Source organism: Balaenoptera musculus, chromosome 11 (assembly GCF_009873245.2).
Source record: "Balaenoptera musculus isolate JJ_BM4_2016_0621 chromosome 11, mBalMus1.pri.v3, whole genome shotgun sequence".
NCBI lineage: Eukaryota > Metazoa > Chordata > Mammalia > Artiodactyla > Balaenopteridae > Balaenoptera > Balaenoptera musculus.
Window position 1 is genome coordinate 49862357 of NC_045795.1, and position 23112 is coordinate 49885468.

Consider the following 23112-nt stretch of genomic DNA (forward strand, 5'->3'; position numbering starts at 1 on the left):
AGGGAGAAATAATCAATAAATACATTCCATTAGTCAACTTGACTGCTGTAACAAAATGCCATTGATTGTGTGGCTTTAAACAACAGAAATATATTTTCTCACAGTTCTGGAGGCTGGAAGTCCAAGATCAGGGTCTGGCTGATTTAGTTTGGGATTTAGTTCCTGACTTTTACAAGGCTTCTTTCTCATTAAGTCCTCACATGGCCTTTCCTGCATGTGAGCATGTGGATAGAGAGAGAGCAAGCACTCTAATGCCTCTTCTTATATGGACACTAACCCTATGAGGTTAGGGCCCCACCCTCATGAGCTCATTTAACCTTAGTTTCTTCCTTAGAGGCTCCATCTCCACATACAGCCACTTTGGAAATTAGGACTTAAATATATGAATTTTAAAGGGACACAAACATTCAGTCCATAGCATATATAAAGACATTTTAAAAAATTACTAGTTCAGATAGTGATAAGAACAATGAAAAAAAAATAGAGGAAAGGAATAGAGAACAATTGGGGCAGAGATGGTGGTTGCTACTTTAGCTACAGACCTCTGAAAAGTTCGGAAAGTTGAGTGAGACCAATAATGAGAAAGAGATGATAGTTCTAGGGTGATTTGGGGAAATAACCATTCCAGGCAGAGAGAATTGTAAGCATCGTGGCCCAAGATGAGAGTGAGAATGACAGGCTCATGTGACAGAAGAAGGTCAGTGTGGTTGGATCCTAGTTGGCTCTGGGGAGAGAGGTGGGCAATAGCCTGATTGTGCTCGTCAATATGAGGAATTCAAATTTTGTTCTCATTGCAACGGAAAGCCATTGACCAGCTTTAGGCTGGTTAATGTATAGATAAGATTCAATTTAAATGCTTAAATAGAAAAACTCAAAGGAATGTCCTACCCATCTTTGGTATACATAGTAAATGTTCAATACATTTTTTAAAGTGGAAGGATGGATGTTTTCCTACATAGTAATTGACTTTAAAGTCAGATTTATTAACTGTAATTTATACTGAGTATATATTCACTCTTAAGAATGTACAATTCTATGAGGTCTGACAAGCACACAGTTGTGGAACCACCAAGCAATGAAGATATAGAACAGTAACATCACTTTCCAGAATTCCCTCAGGTGTCTGTGCACTCAGACTCTTCCCCCAATCCCAGCCTTTGGCATCCATTATTTATTTTCGGTCTTTAAAGTTTTGCATTTTCCATAGTATTATATAAATGGATATAAAATATAGAGTCTTTTGAGTTCGACTTCTTTCATTTAGCATAATTTACTTAAGATTCACCATGTTAAATATATCAGTAGTTCTTTCCTTTTAATTGTTTAGTAGCATCCCAGTGTATGGATGGACCACAGTTTATTAATTCAGTTGAAGGATATTTGGCTTGTTTCCAGTTTTTAGCAAGTATTAAATAAAGCTGCTATAAATATTTGCATTCAGGTTTTTGTGTGAACTCAAGTTTTCATTTATCTTCAGTTACTATGTAACAGTGGGATATTTGGGTTATATGCTATGTATATGTTTAACTTTATAAGAAACTGCCAAACTGTTTTTCTAAAAGGGCTGTATCATCCTTTATCTCCACCAACAATGAAAGAGTTCCACTTTCTCTGAATCCTTGACAGCTCTGATTGTCTTTTTTTTTTTTAATTTGGCCATTTTAATGAGTATATAGTCAATATTCTTTTTTTCTAAAATTTTACAGGTATTGTAGGTATAGGTATGGATAGTAAGGAGGATGCAATGTGTAATGGTGTAATTTTTTCAGCTACGTCTTTTTTAACCAAAAGACTATGACCTTATAATCCTTGTTGAGAGCTAGATCAGTTTAAGACTCTAGTTCCCCAATCCTTGCTTGAAGACTTGTATAGGATCTAAGCTTAAAGAATTTACTCTTTGAAACCTGGCAACCTTGAAATCCAGCCCCTCTACACTCAGTGGGGTTCTCATGGAATGCTTCTTTAGAAAGGTGACCCATGAGATCCTCTATTCAAAATATCAATGACCCCTGAGAGATGATGAAGCTTTTGTCTCCAAAACTCCAACCTCATACTATTTTAAAAAAAGAAAGAAAGAAAGAAAGAAAAAGGAAGGAAGGAAGGAAGAAAGAAAGAAAACTAAAAGTAGTAATTGACTTTTGCTAAGAGTATGGCAAAGTGAAGTAATGATTCCGTGATCCCTGAGAGGCATTTTCCCAATCTATCCTGATATCAGTGAAATACTCCATCACAGCCCACCTGGTTTTGTCTGCACGATGTGTGGCTGGTCACTCTAGCCTTTCCCTTACCAGTGAGACATAAAGAAAAAAAACATGATTTAAAATTCTGCTGAAGAATTTGAACATTAGGTAACTTGTGGAGTCCAGGGTATAGTCTGAGCAGAGATGGCCTGTAAGTGTTTTTGATACCCTTTAATAGATCTCTATTAAAGCTGTCCTTTAATAGATCTCCAGAAGGATCATCCCTCCTCTGATTTGTGAAGCTCTGATCTTGCCCAGTATTATTCTATAATTGTTCAATGAAGGACCCTGGAGGACTAGAAAACTCAGTGCTTTTTACAGCATGTACAGAGGTATATCACATAGGTCCAGAATCTTCATCAGTGCCCTGACTGAATCCAGAAAAGATTCCTTTCCTCACCTAGACCTAAATTGTCCACAAATTGTCCTTCTCTTTTCATGGAGAAAGAAAAGAAAGTACTTAGCTTGGTTTCTGCCTGAGGGCATGGATTCATGCCTAGCACAAATTATCCAGAACTCTCTAGAAGCTGATCCTCTTTCTTGAATGAAGGGATAGATGCAATTTCTGTCTGTGTAACACCAGCCACCTTTATAAAGCTTGGTGCTATGGTTTTGCCTTTCTTTCAAGGATCTTTAGAAACAATGCCCATGGCTTTTCTCTGCTATTGGTTAAACATACTATTACACTCACCTGGCCTAAGAGATTTTTGTGCAGCCAATTTTATAAGGGGACTCAAAATTGTCATTTTATTCAGAACAACTTATTTCTTGTGGAATCAAAGACCATCAATCTCCTGCATGATCCTGTTAACAGTTGATGGGCAACATGAGGGTGGAACTCTGTCTTCTCCAGACGTGCGTGGTAGCGTTTGGTTAGCAGCCAGGCGTGCATCAGCTTCATAAATCTATGAATCTTCTTTTTGTTTTTCTGTTTGCAGATTTTATTCTTCACCGTACAGTATTGCAACCAACCGCATGATTCCACAGACACCCATCACGCCATTCATTGCTGCTTCCCCTGTCTCCACATACCAGGTATGTCCGGTTTACCTGCACCTCCCGGGAAATCTTCCTTGCCAGGAACAGACTAGATCAAGGCAAAAGGGACACAGTAGGATTTTTGTTTTAAGTTGTCTTCCCTTTAGTCATATCTTAATGTCATAATACTCAAACTATCCATTGAGCCTACACTTTCAAGGGCTTGTTTGCATCTGTTTCACTGAATGATAAAAATCCACCGAGCTTTCCATTCTTCCTGCTGAGTTTTCATGATTTTGCTACTTTCCAGCCAACATTAGTGCAGCTTTCTTACCACTGAGAGGTTATTTTGTGTGTTGTCTGTTATGTTGGTTGTTGCTCCCTAGGGTATCTTTTCTGAGAACACATTTCTGGCAACTCCCTGCACGCCCTCCAGGATATTATATCATTGTCATCTCATTTTGTCACAATCGTTCTGTGTATCCATGGAAAGCTACATGGATAGATGCAAAATAATTTGCTCCAAGAAATAGGGAAGATTATCAAAGGGGTAAAAGTAATTCCTAACTTCCTCCTCTTACTTCATTCTCAGTTCCAAAGAGGCCAAAAGAGACCTCGGGGGTTCCACATGTTGAAACACAAGAAAATCTGAGACTCAGTGTGTGTCCTAAACCAGATGTTGTAGCCAGTTAGTAATGCTAAGTCCACAGGTGGATTGAAATAGCCATCCTTCTCCCTCAAACAGTGCTCCTTATCTTACTCCTTTGAGTCATCAAAGATATGATATTTCTCCCTGCTTCTCTTTATCTCATGTAGTTCTTCAGAGAATTCTTCTAATTCAAATTAGAAAAAAATGCCTATGAACGCTACCTAGAGTGTCGAGTGTCACTGTTTAAAGCTTTGGAGAGAGAAAGAAAGAGCAAGAGTGCGAGTGTGTGCCTGCGTGTGTTTCCCTATATTGTGCAGATGGTGGGTGGGTGGGGGGTTTACAACAGGGAAAACTGTAATGTTGCTGATTGCTAGGAATTCAGTGAAGTTCCACATTATTCATCCACTACATACGTCATATCAGGAGGTCCCAGCTGTCAGAGCATCATGCTTGAGACTATGCACTTTTTTCCTTAACTGATTCCCCCCAAAGCAGATCATTCTCATTCTGTGTCTGCACTTAGATTCTTGATACCTGTCAGGTGAGCGGAATAGACTTTTGTGTGAATTGCATTAGAGGGTCTCAGAATGGCTGATTTCTTAATTGCCTTTCCTTGGGACCCATGAGGCTAAGTGCAGATGCTGTTCAGTTTTTGTTCTTCCTACAGGCCTGCCTGGTTGTAATGTGTGTTTTTTGGTTTTTTACCCATTTTTTCTAATCTTGGCCTCTGTTTCAGCCAAGACCACCCATTGAGCTCCATTGTAGAGCACTTTGGTGACATGAATAAAATCTCCACAGAACAGTCATTTCTTTTGGGAGGGCTCATAAGTGGAATTTAACTCTGGCTCTCTTTTCTCAAAAAAGGAATTAGAGCAATTTCCTATGTTGTTGATTCTTGCTTTTCACCACTTCTTTTTTTTTTTTTTTTAAATCTAAAGTTCATTGGCAATTTCATTGATGTGAGTATATTGAAAACAAAATCTTCAGGGCTCTCAGTGTCACAATCAGCTCTTAGAAGCTGACTTTCTCATTTGGCTGATGGGCAACATTCAGAACACTTGGCTGGCTCATATAGTCATTTTTATTTGCCATACCAATTACCATGAGAGAGAAAAATCACAGACTTTCTTAACTTGGGTTTAACCCAAAACATTCCCCCAAATTTCTGGTTGATCTCTCTAATTCTTTCCCCAACTTTTACCACTTGGATTTATTTCCAAGATGGGATCACTTGAGAATATGAAGTTAGAACCAATGACAGAAAAAGAGGAAGTCTTAGCAGTCATGCTAAGTAATGCCTCCTTCCTTATTCGCCCGGGTCTTCCTAGAAGTTGACCTACAAACAGGAGATTCCTGAAGCCTCCAAATGTGCTCCATGACCCAGCCTGGCCCATGTGGGCACTACAGCCAGCTCCAGGGAAGTAGGAATTTGCTTTACATTGTACCATGTTTCAGGGACCAAATGAATCAGGTCCAAGAATTTCCTTTGTACCCTTAGTTTTGAGCACTGATTCGCTGTAAGTCAGGTGGACTCCACTTTCTTATGACCTAGTGTGACTCCACTGAACGCAAGAACCGAGTTCTCTCTGTGATTGCTTTCTTCTAATAAATGCTGTTTGATGCATAGGTCCAGAGTACTTCATGGATGCCTCATCCGCCATACGTTATGCAACCAACAGTAAGTGTTCTCAGTCACCTGAGGCTCGATGTTTCTATTATCCGAGTGCAAGCTTTTGTAATGCATAGAAGCTTTGGGGTAAAGCTTTTGTTCTATTCCATGCCTCTTTCTGGCAGCCCTATTTTCCAGATACAAAGCTGTTCCTGAAATTCTATAAAAGTGTGTACAGTAGATAGAGAGAGTGATAGTGATGGAGAGAAACAGAGTTGAGAGAGGAAGAGAGAGAGAGAGAGGAAGAGAACAAACTTGATTGGAGGAAATAGCAATCAAACTCTCATGTTGCTGTCTACCATTTGTTATGAAAGGGGAATGTCTACTTCATGCAGAATTGTGAACTCTGGACAGTTAAATCCATTATAGGAGGAAAGCCTTTCTGTTGTCCTTCTCCTCCTGTTATGCTTTGTTTTCTTCAGATGCAGTTGGGTGTGCTTTGGGAACGATTTTGCGTATCATGGCTAGGTGTTGACTCAAAGCAGTATATTTGAAATAGGAAGATATTTGTCTACTAATAGATGTGGATAGATAATAGATAGCAAGGTTGGTAGATGACTTTTATGTTAACTAACTAGAACCATTCTCTTCTTCTTTTAGTGGAAAATTTCTTCCCAAAATATTCAAACTCTATTTTCTACGAGCTAGCTTTCCCATTTTGTGGTACAATATTACGTTAGTCCCAAGGGGAAAAATATTACCTATTCCATTAGAATCCAGGCTGAAGGCTATTGATTCCATGTATCTTTGTCGAGGTCTTCCATGTTTTTGAGCTCTATGTACTAGCCAGGGAGATTTCAAGAGCACTATACTCATGGGAGTGTGAGATAGGGGAAAGATCCCCAACAGAAAGTTGTGTGACAAGGTCTCTGGTGTACTCTCCTGGGTATGTTCAAATCTGTAACTTTGTTTCCTTTTCTGTCACTATACTTAACATGGCTTTGGGGAGGATCAAAACAGAGAGAATATGTGAAAACAGTGTTTGAAGTATGACATACTATACCTTATTATTATCATTAATCCTTATTATTGAATATATTAGTTGTTCAAAGAAGAAACAGTGCTACATTTTAACCCTTTTCAAAGCTAAATATAAATAAGGTAGCACATATTAAAAACCAGGGAGTTAAATACACAGACATCTATTTCTTGGACTCAAAGGATCACAGCACCTGGCTTTCATATTTGAGCTTTGTCCATTTTCTTAAAAAATAAGGAACACTCCATGTTGCTCCTAGTGTTTTGATAGTTTGCTTTTTATTTAAAGAATAAAATATATATAGCTTACTACAGCAGAACTTTAGACCCTATTCTGCAGATCCCCATATTTACTCTTATTCACATACCTTGGGGGCTTCCTGAGTTCATCTGATCTGTGTTGTGTAAATCAGACCAACACGCAGTGAATCCAGGCTCTTCTTTTCCGTCTAAGTTGTGAGGTAGAATTCAATAGATGGAAACAACTACCTTCTAAAAAAATAATGTGTGTGTTTAAAGAGCATTGAGGCTAGCTTAGTCCTCACGCTGAGGTCAAGCATCATCTCATCGTGGCCTAAAGGAATGCATATCTGGCAAAATCTGAATATTTTTCCAGATACCAAAGTATGTAAGATTCCACAGTACTTCTGGAGCTGTGAGGAGATGGGAAGATATTTGTATGTGTTTTTTTCTGACTGTCACCAGGGCCTTAGCTAAATGTTTTATTAGCTCCTCCTCCTCCCCAGACCAGCTTCACCCATTTTTTGGATGTATTATTTCTTGTATATCTTCCCCTAGCAATAGTTTTGTGTGTGTGTGTGTGTGTGTGTGTGTTCATTTGTCCCCCACCAGGATCTTTCTTGCGATGGCTTCTGCTCCCTAATATCTTTTCACTTCCCTTGACTAGACTCTGCATGATGTTTGAGCTTAGGTCACCCCCCTTAAGATGTAATGCTTGTGGCTGGGACAGATTCCTGGGGAAAGGAGTGGCTGGGCCACCCACCACCTTTTTATCTTTAACATGAAAAAATTGGCTAAACCGCATCGTGGAAACACAATTTGTAGCATCAATTGTTTCCCTTTAACAGTTCTGTTGGTTGTCTTTATTGTATAAAGAACCTTTACCCAACTGGTCTTAGTTTCATCATCAAAGTGGGATTGGTTAAATTAATCACTCTGTGATACTAAAACATAAAAATAGTTAGGCAATGCCGGGTGGAGAAATAAAATACCTAGATCTGAAGGGAAGGAATGAATGACTTGGTGATTAATAGCGTGGATTCTTTTTTTCTTTTTGGCTGCTTTGGGTCTTCATTGCTGCACGTGGGCTTTCTCTAGTTGCAGCGAGTGGGGGCTACTCTTCGTTGTGGTGTGCGGGCTTCTCATTGCAGTGGCTTCTTTTGTTACTGAGCAGGGCTTCAGTAGTTGTAGCACGTGGGCTCAGTAGTTGTGGTGCATGGGCTTAGTTGCTCTGCAGCATGTGGGATCTTCCCAGACAAGGGATCAAACCCATGTCCCCTGCATTGGCAGGTGGATTCTTAACCACTGCACCACCAGGGAAGTCCCAATAGCATGGATTCTTGGTTAGGCTCTTTGAGAGAGGAAACCCTTTCTGTTATAGGACTTTGGGCAATTAAACTTTCTGAGCCACAGTTTTCTCATCTGTAATATGGATATAATCATGACTAAATAATTATGGTTTCGGTTCATGAAATGAAGCAAGGCTTTAAAGCTCTTAAAATAATGCCAGACAAATAGCAAACACTCAGTAAATTACTGTTATCATTATTCAGTTATATTAGTAGATGACTGCACATTGTGCTTGAGATTAACCCAATTATATAAAATGAGTGTTGGTATAGGAAGAAGTTGAGAAAAAGCAATAATCACCCATTTCTACCACATTCATACTGCTTATTTAGCATACTTCCCTAATGAGTTTGGTGGAGATAGCCTCTATGGCTATAAATAAGATAAATTGCTTAGATTGGTGTTTATCTCATTTACTTCCTAAATCTTTCAACACCTATAATAAAAATAATGAAAATAAAAAATAAAGGCCCATTGGGTACCTCTTGTATGTCAGTAACTGGAACCTACTTTACAAATAAACTCAAGGTGTCCATAGCTACACATCTCCAATATATTGCCCATAATAATGATTTGCTTACAACTTTTCTCCTTTCTCACATTTTCTCTTCCACTATTTTGAGAAAATTGCACAGATAAGCTCTCTGTGTATAGGGTGCAAAAGCGTGCTTCCCCCATCACTGTGAATCACACGGACTCCTACACTGCAGCCAGAGCCCTTCAGGTTCTTTTTAGGCTCGACTCGAGGGCCCCAAGGTCTCAACCAGGCTTCTATCTGAAGAGAAAACAGTGCTTCATTCAAATCTTAAAGTAGAGCACAGTGCCTCCAATCTTTCCCTACTAGGGAGGGGTAATGATCTATAAGAGAGACATGAACTGATGGAAAGAAGGGAGGGGAGTAGTAAAAGGACGAGAGAAAAACAGCATAAGCGTAAAGCTGAAGTTAGTTGTTTAGGTTTGCTTCTTTGCAGATTGAAATTTCTGAGTTGTGTGCAATGCACTTTTTTGTAAACTTAGAAGAAAACTCTGAGAGCCTTTTCACTTTTAAGGAAGAGGGGATAAAATTCTCCCTGCCTTGGTCATATCTCTCGTACTAGTGTTTCTGCAAGGAAACCGTTCTCTGTCAATTGTCTGACTCTGGGACTTTATCAGGTCAAACCCCACTGAGGACAGCAAGAGCGTTTCTATTTGCACTTTATTTTTTGTTCACTGAAAGAGAGCACTGTGAGACTAAATCAGGAATTCACTCTTTGCTGATGTTGCCAATGCAATTGGGTACGTGTTGCTGTTTCCCAGTGCAGAGTTCTGTCCTAAACCCTGAAATCTCACCACAACACAGACAGGATTTTTTTTTTTAACATCTTTATTGGAGTATAATTGCTTTACAATGGTGTGTTAGTTTCTGCTTTATAACAAAGTGAATCAGCTATATGTATACATATATCCCCATATCCCCTCCCTCTTGCTTCTCCCTCCCACCCTCCCTATCCCACCCTTCTATGTGGTTACAAAGCACCAAGCTGATCTCGTGTGCTATGTGGCTGCTTCCCACTAGCTATCCGAGAATGGACTTGAGGACATGGGGAGGGGGAAGAGTAAGGTGGGACTGACAGGATTTCAATAGAGGATGGATTGCACTAAATATCTACTCTGTGTGGCAGCTTGTCACACTGGAATCTCATATGAATGCACAATTGAAATCCCCATGTTATGATACGTCAGGTATTTTGTTACATCTGTACTGACAGGGAGAAAAGATGATAGTTCCCAAGAAGAAGTAGAGTTCAATTCTCTTAAATTTTATTTAGGCTCATGTGAATCATAAATCTTCTGTTCTTCATGTGGTTAGCATTAATTATTCTCAAGGAGAAAGGTCAACTTTCATTTTTACTTAATTACAAATAAGTTATCTAACTACAGGATTCTAAGAAATGCAAGATGCTCTCATGGAATCATTGGATGATTTGTTGCTATGCATGGCTAAATTACAACTTATGATGAATAAACCTTACATTTATAGCTAAACAGTCAATATAAACTTTCCCTCTACAACAAAAGAAAAAGTTCAAAAAAGCCCCAGAATACTTGATTTGGTCATTCTTTACCTGCAGGTAGGTAAGACCTAAGGCTTGATTTTAGGGGCCTTGTTCTCCAAAGTTGCAGGCATGTTTTTCCTAAAACACATCACCAAATTTGGAAAGAACATTTAAGTCATTAGAATTCGGTTCAGAAAGCAAAGTTTTCAGATACTATCATTTTATTCCAGCTGCTGAACTGAGCAAAAATTCTTTGTAAGTATCATTGTCAAAGTACCAAACAAAGGCAAAGTGTGTTTGCTATGTAAGGAGTTTACCTGGTGGATATAGATCTACAGGCCAAATCTTTTTTAAGTAACTAGCAAACACAAAACAGTAACTCTAGCCCATTTATACTATTTCTACCAGAAGAGAATTAAAAAAAATATGTGAGAGTAAATTTAGAAGGAACAACTTCATTTGGGTGTCACCTCCCTATAAATATACTCCTGGGGTAAAGTAGATACAAAGAAGACCACTTCCACAGAAAGTCTCTTCCATACCTTAACATTTAAATTCTACTCTCTTAGCAAATTTCAATTATCCAACATGGTGTTATCAACTATAGTCACCATGATTTACATTAGCTTCTCACATCTTATTTATCTTATAGCTGAAAATTTGTACTCCCCACCACACCCCCAGCCCTTAGCAACCACTTTCTTCTCTGTTTCTATGAGTCTGACTATTTTTGTCTTTCCCTAGATTCCACATGTAAGTGGTACCATGTAGTATTTGTCTTTCTCTATCTGGATTATTTCACTTTGCATAATGCTCTCAAGGTCATCCATGTTGTCACAAATGGTAGGAGTCCTTCTTTTTGCAGCTGAATAATATTCCAGTATACACACACACACACATACACACATAACACACACACACACACATATATATGTCACACTTTCTTGTTCCATTCATCCATTGAAGGAGACTTAAATTGTTCCATATCTTGGCTATTGTGAATAATTCTGCAATGAACATGAGAGTGAAGGTATCTTTTTCTCCTTGAAATGGTCACTTGATTAAGTCTTTTCCTGGGCCCTTAGTTATACCAGACGTCGACTCTTCATTTCAAGAAACTGAGAACATTGAGTTCAATGAAAAAAAAAAATCAACAAATAATAAACAAATATTCTTGAGCATTAAATATGCACGGAATATTCTTCTAGGTATTGTTGGAAATAAGAGAGAGTAAGAAAGAAACAGTCTGTCCTCAAGGCACATAATCTCTCTGTGGAGATAATTATTATATGTGTAGAATGATTCAATTAAAAATCTACAGCAGAAAAGGTGTGAAATGCTTAGCATTTATATAACACTGAAAATGACAAGGTATCTATGGACAGCTAAGGACATGGAAGAACCGAGATGAAAGCATGAACTTAAAGGATGGGTGGTGTTGATGGGGATAAAGAAAAAGAAGGAGGGCATTTTCAGTGAAAATAATACACCAAAAGTACTGAGGGGGTCCTCAGATTATTTCAGGGGGCAGCGAGGCAGGTAGCCTGCATTAAGTGAATTGTTTGTGTTAGGGAGAGATTTGGTTGGAAAGGTAAATTGCGGTCTATTGAAATACAACTTTTATTCATCAAATCTGGCACACTTTCCTATACATTTTTTATTAGCTTGGTGGTCCCAATGCTTTTGTCTAGAATTTAGGCTTACTTTGGAAAATATAAAATAGAAAGGCTAAATTATGTCACTGATGTGTGTGAAAAAGTCACAATTTCCGGGGGCGTCATGGATGAATCAGTCATGAATGGACAAAACTTTTCAATTTGGCTGCATTATGAAAATGTCATCATGCACAGCCTCTTTTTTTTTTTTAAATTAATTAATTTATTGATTTATTTTGTCTGTGTTGGGTCTTTGTTGCTGTGCGCGGGCTTTCTCTAGTTGCGGTGAGCGCGGGCTACTCTTCACTGCGGTGCGCAGCCTCTTTTTATATCCATGGAATTATTTTTGGAGGTAACAGTCATCTTTCAAGTAGAGCTTCTGCAAGTTTCTTGGAGAGAACATTTCCCGATGTCTAAGATCCCTGCCTTCTAAGCACAGGAGTGGTGAGAATAAGCGGTGAATGTGGAGTCTTTATAAATCCAAATGTGTGCATATCACCTGCCTTTTGCCATGCAGTTTTATGTTATTTTAATATGGACCTTTAAAGAGAAAGAATAGGTCAAGGAATAGTGTATTACTTTTTAATACTGAAGGTGCGTCATTCTGAACATAAGATTGACAAGGTACTAAGAGATAAAGTTCCAATGGTACATCACCCCCAGTGTGTCCTTAGATAGCACTTAGAATTTCTTTGTCACGGCATCATCAGTAAAGCAGAATTTGCGAGTTCCTTTGTAAAGGTGTTAACAACATTACATCCTTAAGAGCTACTTAGCGTATGAAATATAATTAAATATTTTGTAAACATAGGATACAAATTTATCGAATCTATTAAAGCCCTCTTTTCTATGGATTATCTCTAGAGAAAGCAAGTATGTAGCTAAAATAAAATCCATGTCAGACTTTCTAGAAAACAGCCAGTTACCAGGGCAACACAATCATATTGAGATAGGGTAAATCATTTATTTTATAAATGCTGCCAGGGCAACAGAAACTACTTATGAAATCAGTGAAGGATTGAGGATTAGTGTACAGATAATCTATGGAACTATTTGTTCTTTTGTAGCACACTGGAATAAAATGTTTATTTTATTTATCTTTATATATGACCTTAACAGTTTTGTGAAGTATGTGGATATTCATTAAACAAATGGTAATGAGCAAGTTCAAATATTGAGAGTATTTCTAAATATTAAAAGATATTATTCACTATTTCTTGCCCCTCAGAATGTCATGGGGACACCTTATTTTGCTTTAAAGATTAACCTTTGCTGGGTTAGCCCTGGAGAGCCCAGGTATTTCTACCTAGGTGGTATGTTTACAATTTAGGGTCATGGTTTATTGTGTTGACTAGCTTAGGTTTTATTAAGCCGATAATTAAGATGCACCAGGTTGGGGGAGGGGATGTAATAGATACAGAGACACATATGATCTAATCAAGTATGCTTTGAAAAAAGAGACATCATTTTAGCTTCAGTAACAAATGTAAGAAGTTACATAATTTACAGTAATATTTGTCAAAATACTAATACAAATACTAGTAAAGTGCCTTCAAATCTTTCTCTTCTACTGCCTAAGAGGAATATTTACCAAAGGTAGGACTTGCACTCACATTTTCTCCGTGTTTTAATAGTGTTTGCTTCTCTCTTGTTCAAACTCCCTGTTAGAAAATAAATGCTTATAATATATTCAGCTATGGGTAGCAGGGAAAATGTGTGCAAAGTGTAGAACTGGTAAAGAGGGTGGAGTTATTCATTGTGCCAGGGAGTAAAGGAGTAAGAGCAGGCTTCACAGAGGAGGTAACTCCTGAACTTGGCTTTTGAAAAATAAAGGAGTTTTTCAGGCAGAGTTGTGGATGTCAGGCAGGAAGGGTATTCTAAGCAAACACCAGCTCACAGCCAAGGCTTTGGTTTATATACCACATGTTACAGCTGGTGAGCGACTGAGATGGCAAGGAATTTCCAAAGGCTATCAGGTGCCTCTAATGCTGCATCTGCCATGAACATGGCATCTGTGTGACCTTCAACAGTGATGACACAGAAAGTGTCACTTAATCATGAATTAGGGCTGTCATATCATCCCATTCAACACGGCATCTTCTCCTAGAGATGGGCCCACACCTCCAGACAAAGCCTTACACCAGACCTTTCACAAGCTCTCCACTCAGAGTTGAGTGAAATATGCAGGGCATGTGTTTAATATCACTTGGGTGTCATAAAATAATCACTGTACTTTCTGCATCGGGCTGTCTTAGGTCCAGTCTCTGAGCACCCCAATTGGAAGTGGGATACCCACCCTCCTCAGAGCCCGGAGAGTGCGTAGTGTCTCATCACTTGACTGTCCCAAATCCTTCATTGTTTAGTTATTCAAATGATAAAGTGAGAGGGTTGATGCGCTAAGATAAAATAGCAGGACTTATATGTCTACATGAGGGGTTTTTGTTTGCCTTTTGTTTTGTTTTTCATTTCATTTTTTCTGCAGTGGAATCAATTTGGGAGGCATTCTCTAATGATGTCATCTTAGAACAGAAAATTTTTTAAATTTCCTCTTGAGAATAATTTTCAGAGTAATTTATTAATCACACAAGAAAAACCAGTTAATCAGGTAATATTCACAAAATAGATCGATAGATAGTGATGATAGATTAGATAGATAGATAGATATAGATAGATAGGAAGATACATAGATAGGTAATCGATACTTTATCCAGAGGCATTTGACTAGTTCTTTCTCAATTGGAGTATAATTTTACTATTTGAGAGCTTATCACATATAATTCACAGTATCTCTCCCTTTTCATTTATTTTCTGGCACAGATTAGGTGCTAACTAAATATTTGTTGATGGACTACACTGCATAGGCTATTTCTGCTTTGGCAAATATTGATACATTACAAGAAACCAGCTTCTGTTAGACAAGGATGCTGACAAAGTTTCTGAGGAAAGCAAAAGGGTGTATCCTCTTTGAATCCAAGCCTAACATTTAAGGGAAATTGATGCTGCTATCAAATTTGTCTTTGTATATTTGATTATTAAATCTTGTCATTGACAGTCAACAGGTTTGTTCAAAACAACTTAGGAAAAATACTTCTGTGTTCATAATGTAGAAGTCTGATTGCTTTTCAGTTACAGTTTTGCTTATAAGAGCTTAAGCAAACTGTGTTATTCACCAAGTGTATTTGTTCCCTAATCTCTGCTCTCATCACTTTCTGGGAAATTTGGAAAGGATTTGTAAAATTTCGTTTGTCCATTATGAAGCTCCAGAATGCAGTGTTTGCAATATATTTATGCAGTTGTTGGCCATGAGTGATCATTATAGGCAAAGGCTGTATATAGTGAAGGTGATTCTTGCCAATCTATTCTCCATCTTCTTATCCTTCTTAAAAACCTGAAAAATCAGTAGATCTACTTGTTAGGAAAAGCAGCAACCCTCATTTTCACTATGATATAGGAAAACACTTCTCAGATCAAATAAAAGAACGAATTTGGAAAAATTTGTACAGTTTGATATCTGAGCAAGTTTAGTTCTTCTACTTCCTGTGTGACCTAATTTTCTACTAGCAAATCTCTTTCTTTTGATATTGAGATTCATTTGAATAAAAATGAGATATCCACCCCCTTCCATAACCAAGGAGAATGAGTAATAAGGATTTCTACCTTGCCCACTCTTAGAAAAGAGCTGAGGTTACTTACAATTAAAGACACACTGAAAAAGACAGTTAAGCAAAAAGGAACACATGTCATATAGCAGAGGAAATAAATTTATTAAAACTTTAGGCTGTCTATGGGTAATTTACTATAATGGAGTATTCAAATTTCATCTTGAGTTTTTAGAAGCCAAGGCCAAATGGCTAAAAAGAAAAAAAAAAACAAAAGCTGGTTATACTATTTCTTTCTCTGATAAAAGGAAACATATCATAAGGCCAGGGAGAGAATTTTTTTTTCTTTTTCTGCTACTACTATATTCTAGAAAAAAATTTATAATGGTATAATGTTATCTCCCAACTCAGTGTCTTAGCAGTTTTACATGCTGAGATAATAAATGTGGCCATTTAGTTTATTAACTCTCAATAAAAACCAAGCAAATGTTAACTTTCAATTTTGTGATGAACTGTCTAGAGCAGCTAAATTAAGATTTTTCAGATATATAAGTTTCTCATGACCTAACTTGATACAACCATGCCACTTAGGAAATCTAATTGGTTAGAATTGGGCTTGTTTAGTCTTTCAAATTTCCTTCACCTCAGCCAGGATTTTATGAAAATTATGCCATCTGACAGAGTATCATCCAGATAAAGCTGTTTTTCTTCCTCATTAAAGGGGGCTGCAAGATTATCTGTAGTTTGTGCCATAATTCTCAAGAACATCTTTTAGAATAGCCTGGACATACACTCAATTAAGATCCTGTGGTTCTGTTTCTTTGAGTGTTTTAGAGGCAAATTTCACCTAAAATATTGATGGTATGTGTGAGAACCACTGGCCATCATCACTCAGTGGCTTATGTAGTATTCATGATTTTTAGTAGTACTAGGGCCTGATGTGTTGCCAAGATGAGTGAGGTGTAAAATGTAGTAAACTGAACCAACAGAATTGAATTATTTGGTATGGATTATGAGATTTTTAGAGTATATGCATAGATTGATTTAGCTTCAGCCAAATCAAGCCATTATATTTTAGTCATTCCTCAAGTTTAGCTGACTCTGAAAACTACACTTGAGAAATGACAGCAAAACCAGATTATCAGCAGAGAAGACAAAACGTACCTTCCTTCTGACTTTGACAGGAAGACACACAAATAGTTCAGTTGGCAACACACTGTTTACATAAGACATTTAAAAATATTAGTATGGCGCTTGTTCCTTTTTACACCACTTAACATAAGTATAACTTCATTGTACATAATGGAAGCTAGGAACAAGGTGGGAAGTCTGAAAGCAGATTTCAAGAAAGAGGATTCATCCTTATCCATGTTAAAAAGAATAGTGTGTTCTTGGCTTCTTAATTCTCATTTAGCGCAAAGGAAATCAGATTAATTGTGAAGTTGAGCTCTGAACAGTAATCTTAAAACTTCTATTCAGAAGAGAGACTTTTTATCAAAGAGTTATCCTGAAAGCGTTTTTAATCAATACACATTAGAACCACTTCTGCATAACAATAGTGTATATTAAAAATCAATCCTTACTTTCCTATAAAGCCTTCTATCTCTCAGTCTTGTATCTGGAATATTTTCAATCAATACTAAAAAATCATTATAATGCTAAGTTTCTGTTACATGCTACATGCAGAAATCCTTAGATTCTTGTCACGCTCTAAAATTATTTCTCTAACTTCCTGAGATGCATACACAAAGTTTACTTCAAAGAATAGTTTATATTATACATGGCATGGACTGGTGCATAGATGGGTGAATACCATGAACATATTTCTGTCCACATATGCTGATCTCCACTGTAAATATTATTTCCAAAACACTGACCTATACATATAATGCAAATAGGTAGATGTTTATATGAGCATGTTCAAAGTCACACTTACATGATACAAAAGAAAGACGAAACACTGTTGAAATTCATGGTATAAACTAGAATGAGAGGAGAAAGAATGAAAGGTATGAAGGAGATGAAATAGAAAAATTGAAGAAGAGAAAGAGAATAGATATGGAGGATACACAGGTCAAATCTGACTCTAGCTGATTTCAGCCTAGATGGCTAGGTAGAAGGTGATGTCCTTAAACTGAATTAGTGTATGTAAGAAAAGGATTAAGTTCAAGATCAGGGACACAGAGTTCCTTTTGGGCATGTTGAATTTGTGGAACCAGATAAAGGTTTTCAATATGTAGCTTTTGGCATACAAAAGTAGCAGTGATAGACTTGGGAGTCGCTCATTCCCATTGGAGAGAACAGATGGGATTTCTAGCAATCCATTTACTTTTCACTAATAATTACCTCGCTTGATCTATGCAATAACTCTTAGATGTAGGAATATGAAATAATATACATATGATGACATAGTATCTAGTGTACTAGTCTAATGTGCACTAAATCAAATGCTTGCTTATGCCCCTTGCAAGCAAGAGTATTTAGCAACTTACTTATACTTTTGCTTACAGCTATAATTTTAAGGCTAATTATGTGTTATATCATATATGACTTTTTGTCAACCAAAGTATATGCACCTGATGTTTCCACTTAGGGAACTGACTACAGTGATAAATTGGGAAATAGAGATAGATACTTTCAATTAGAAGAAATCTTAGAGGCTATTTAATCCAACCCCCACTGAAATTTAGGAGTTGATATAATGGTTTGAAAAATCGTCATACAAGACTGTTTTATTCCAATTCCATGTAACAGTTTGGGAAGGTATTTTTCATTAAATCACCTTTCTTCTGTAGCCACCAATCCAGCATGAGGAAAATCGACAAAATTTGAAAAGCACAGAAGCAATCCCCTGCCTGGTACAAACCAAGGAAGCAATCAACCCTTTGCCAAACATTCAAAGGGGCCTCTGTATATTTAGATTTATTTATCTCATTGTTAGTCATTGTGAATGTAGGAAATCTATAAACTCTAAACTACTACCATTGGAGGGTCTTACCACTTTCAGCATAGGATGGTCTTTCTTTATGTTCCTGAAAATGTTTCATTTCTTTTGCTTTATTGACAAGATTAGATTAATTCAGGCTTTTCTGGATTATCCTATCCTTAGCCCTGGGGGTTTTCAACCGTAGTTTTCTCTGACATTATGCTTGATGCTGGTAATAAGAACCACTTTTACTGATCATAAAAGTATGAGCTCAGAGTGACTCAATAATTCCAGCATTCCAAATGGCCAACTTGAAAGGACACAGAAGGGGGTTGTGAGAGCTAAGTTATTGAAGAACATCATATTTTCCTATGGGATTTTTCCATGCCCTGAGGATTTCATACATGCTGTTCCTTGGGCTTTTCTCTCCTCCCTATTTGACATTTTAAAGAGTAGAAAGTTTAAAGTACATTTCTTAAGAATCCCTAGCATATGTCCATATCGCTTGACAGTGTTTACATATCGGATTGTGGCTCAAAGATTTAACTTTCCTTCATGTCTTTTTCTCAAAATAAGGTTCAGTCTGAAATTGGCAAGAGTGATGATTCATTGGCAGCCAATCAGCAGGAGGGTCCTTTAGTGGAATATTATGCGAAATACAGCAAGATTAAATGTTTCACATATAAACCTTTCATCTCTGTACCGTCTAATTACTGACATCGGAACCGGTGTCTAAGATTTTGTCAATTTTTTTTCCTTTTGTAATTCTAATGAGAACAACAATAAAACAAGAGACTCTCAATTTTGCATCTGGAATAAACATCTAATGCAAGAACATGCAGCTTCAGCCTTTTCTCTTGAGATAGATTAGAATGTATCTCCAGTACTTCATGATTCTGGTTTGCCTGGTTCAACAAGGCTGCCCTGTTAGTTGCAATCACCCTTGCTTATGAAGTTATATAGACAGTACCACATAAATCAGAATGGTGCAATCATTTGATCATGTCCATTTCTATTACACATGGCCAGGCATATGATGAGAAGTGTTCTGGCTGACACAATTTCTTCTTACAACTGTCCTAGAAAATGAAATAAATTGTTTCAGCATTGATTTCCTAGCAGAGTCAAAATTATGTAAGAAGGAAAGTCCTGCTTTTACTTACATTCCTTTACTCTCTGATCTTTTTCTCTCCTTCCTTCTCTCTTCATTTACTTTTGATCTGATACAGATTAAATTCATTAGACAATTACTAAATCTCACCACACTTTTGTTTAAGGTATATTTTCTCTTCTTGATTTTATTAAGTTTAATAAACTCCAGTGAGTATCCATTAGAGATCATGTACTTTTTTTCATTTTGAATGATTAAACTTCCTCAAAAATCATGATTTTTGAACCTATCTGAAAGTGGTTGGATATCCCTTGTATTGCTTTCATTTGAAAACTTGTTTATTTATTTATTTATTTATTTATTTTTGAAAACTTGTTTATTGATTGTTCAGGAGAAACACGTTTGTCTTAAAGTAGGCTTTTCATTATCACATGTCTAACTAAAATTGTGATAGAATACTACAAGTGCAAATGAATCAAAAACATGTAGACTATAATTCCATAAAAATATTGTGCATTTGAAAATTAAGGAGATTCCTTAGGGAAAGAACGTGTGTTTTAAATTTTATTAATCTCCTGATATTTAAGAATCCTCCAAAGAAACGTTCAAGGGCTTCAGATTATAATTATTGTGTAATTAATTAACTTCTGGAACAATTCCAGTAGAATCAAGAAAACTTCTGTTGCCTGTATCTTGGAAGAATAACAGCAATGAAAAAGTAGATACTCCTTACCCAGTCTGTCCTTTTGTAACACTAAAGATGCTAGATTTCTTTTAAGGCAGTAAACTTATTGGAAAATCAAACCAGAATCATTTATCCATCCATGTATTCATTCATTCAACAAACATTTATCAGGTGTCTGCTTTGCACTTGGAATGCAGAACTGAACCTAAAAGAGATTTTTTCCCAAATGGAACATACATTCTAGCAGGAAAAAATTAATTAAATAACAAAGAATATGCTAAGCAACGATGTTAAATATTCGAGGCCAGATTTTGATGAAATTATCAAGAAGGTATGATTTGTCTTTGGGAATCTCAGCCATTTATTTTCAACACCCACTCCACCCCCAACCCCACCATGATGCCCTTTCTTCAAGACACTTAGATATTCCAAAAGCTCATTCTTTCTCTCTTTTGCTTTTTTATTTAAATAATATTTATAGAGAACTGACTATGTTCCAGACACTGTTTACTGTTTTTACACTGAACGTGAGTTCATGCCTACAATGCAGGGTGAACAGGTGTGGTCCCCGCCCCCATGAAACTTAAAGTGTGTCTGGGAAGAAAGAGAGAAATCAAATGAGTGTCTTAAGGAACATGAAAATAAGCTGGTTATAAATCCTATTAAAGAAAGATTTATGAGATTCTGGTTGTATCTATCAGTGGGCACTGACTGTGTGTGTGTGTGTGTGTGTGTGTGTGTGTGTATGTGTGTCTGTCTGGTGGAAGCCAAGAGAGGGACGATGGGAAACATAAAACAGCCTTTCAGGCCAACTAAACTAATAGAGTGTATGCTTTCAAAGCCTTTTCCGAAGAATTCAATTTGGTTATTAGCATCTTAGTGTGGATGAGGTTATCAGTAGGCTTGGGTATGTGCATTTTTTTCTATCACTACATAAATGAAAAGTTTAACTCCCTAGAAAATTCCAGGCATCAGCATGCAGGTGCATTGGTCCTTGGATTTAGAATTTCCAATCTCTGAAATAATGCCCTCCCTGTTCAGTTTCCATAGAAGTCCTTTGCTCTGTCTTCTTATGAGGTTTTTTATGATATTACATGTTATCACAAAAGATAAACCTGAATATTATAGAATAATGTTTTTATGGATGAAGAAAGTGAGGCTCAGAGAGGTTAATTGACTTTTCTAATATCACACAAGTTGCTGGCAGAACTGGGACAGGTATATTTCAATCCAGTTAACACCAATTCTATTTCATTACATCTGGCTTGATTCATCATTAAATTTTTATATTTCAGGTTATATAATTTAACCCAGAGTAAATCAAGTTGACAGATTAATAAAAAAAATTGTGATTGGTTCCTTCTCTATATAGAACATGAAATACCAGTAATTATGTCCATTAATGCCAAATAGATTAGCATAAGAAGTAAGAAATTTTTAATCTTTTAGCTGTCCCATCATTACATTTTAAGTGGAAAAGAGTTCATATAATTTAGTTAAAAGTTTTTATTTTGACAGGCACCTTCATCCAAATACATATCATCATCATGTAATTCTTTTTGTCTTAAAACTATATAATACTAGATGATATGTCTGAGGTAAATTTATCTTAATTTTAGTCTGCATAATCATTGGAAATGGCTCATATTAACATAAATATTGTAGATATTTCAGCTTATCAATTTCAAGATACTTTTTGCATTTTAAAAGAGGTAGATTAGATAAAGCACACAATAAATAGAGAAAATATCATGAAAACACAATACCAAAAAATGTGTTATTGCATTTTCTTTAAGCCTATGTTAACTAGAGCACTGTCTGAAACTATGTGCTAAAATTCTTTATAATTTCTCCACACAGAAGATAGCTTATTACTGAAGCACCATAAGTAATTTGAGAATTGTATAATAATTTTGCTTTAATTTTGTTTTGAAGACCAGACTCTTACTTTTTTCAAAATCCCACATATTAATTCAAAAAGATCAAGGAGTTCTGAATTAAACTCAAATCGAATAATTTCTTCTAAAGTAATGATATTTTGTTAAATTACTTATATTAGGTTCTACTTCATAAAGTAAAAACAATAAATCATTAAAAATAAAACCAAAAAAGAAGTTCCTTTTTTTTGTCTTTTCATATAAGCTCACATTTTTTTAAATGAGAAAAGTAATTATTAGTAAACATGGACTATTTCCTACAGTTTTTAGGTTTTTTCCTAATTCATTTTTAAAATGACTTAGGAAGTTTTGCTAAAAATCCTACATTCATGTAATGGCATTGAGAATAATTTGCCAAACACAGAAGTTTTAAAACTACAGAAACAAACTCAGCAAGTTTCATTGACCTCTTTCTGACTCACCAAAGATGAAAGACAAAGATGGGGACCAGCTCACTCCTTTGGGGAGAGAAAGTCAATATTGGATTTGCATGGGGATTGCAAATTCTCTTCCAGGAAGTCAGGGACAGCTAAAGTAAAGGACCAGAGAAAGGCAGAATTTCTCAAAGAAGAAAAAAAAGGAAGGAAGCTTTCATGGAGAGGGGGAGGGGTGGGGAATGCAGCTCTCAAAACTGTAGAACCTCTAATTCAATTCATGCAAACTATCACAGCGCCCTCCTACACAAGTGAGTGTGATGCCTGCAAGCAAGTTTGTGGCATCGATAATTTCTGCAGTTGCTAATTCTACTTAATAACTTTTTCAACTGTCCACCTACCTTTTCATTGTAATTCCCTGTCTCTTCGTCATTATAATCACAATATTCAGGTTTTGGATGCAATTTTATCTTAATACTGTGGGTGCCTCTATGGAGCAGGCTTAGGGGATCCCTCCCAGAACCAGATTCAGGGGCCAGCAATTCTAGAGAGCTTCAGGTATTCTAGAAAGCTCCATGCAGGCCCCGCTGCACAGTGCCAAAGCCATTGCCTGAAACAGCTGTACCGGCTTCTTTTAAACTCTGCGGATTGCCAACTTTTCTGCCACTACATCTGGGAATTTTGT

At 36.7% G+C, this 23112-nt stretch overlaps 1 protein-coding gene across 10 annotated transcripts in view; it reads left to right on the forward strand.

Annotated features, from left to right (window-relative positions):
- The window catches only part of RBMS3 (RNA binding motif single stranded interacting protein 3), a 713376-nt gene that overhangs the window by 603243 nt on the left and 87021 nt on the right, over positions 1 to 23112 (forward strand). For 8 of the 10 annotated variants that reach the window (XM_036869064.1, XM_036869070.1, XM_036869066.1 and 5 more), the window contains exons 9-10: positions 3179 to 3275; positions 5495 to 5545. In XM_036869064.1, the coding sequence (XP_036724959.1) occupies positions 3179 to 3275; positions 5495 to 5545 (148 nt within the window). The remainder of the gene's footprint in view (positions 1 to 3178; positions 3276 to 5494; positions 5546 to 23112) is intronic. The other 2 variants (XM_036869068.1, XM_036869071.1) reach the window with 1 other exon arrangement.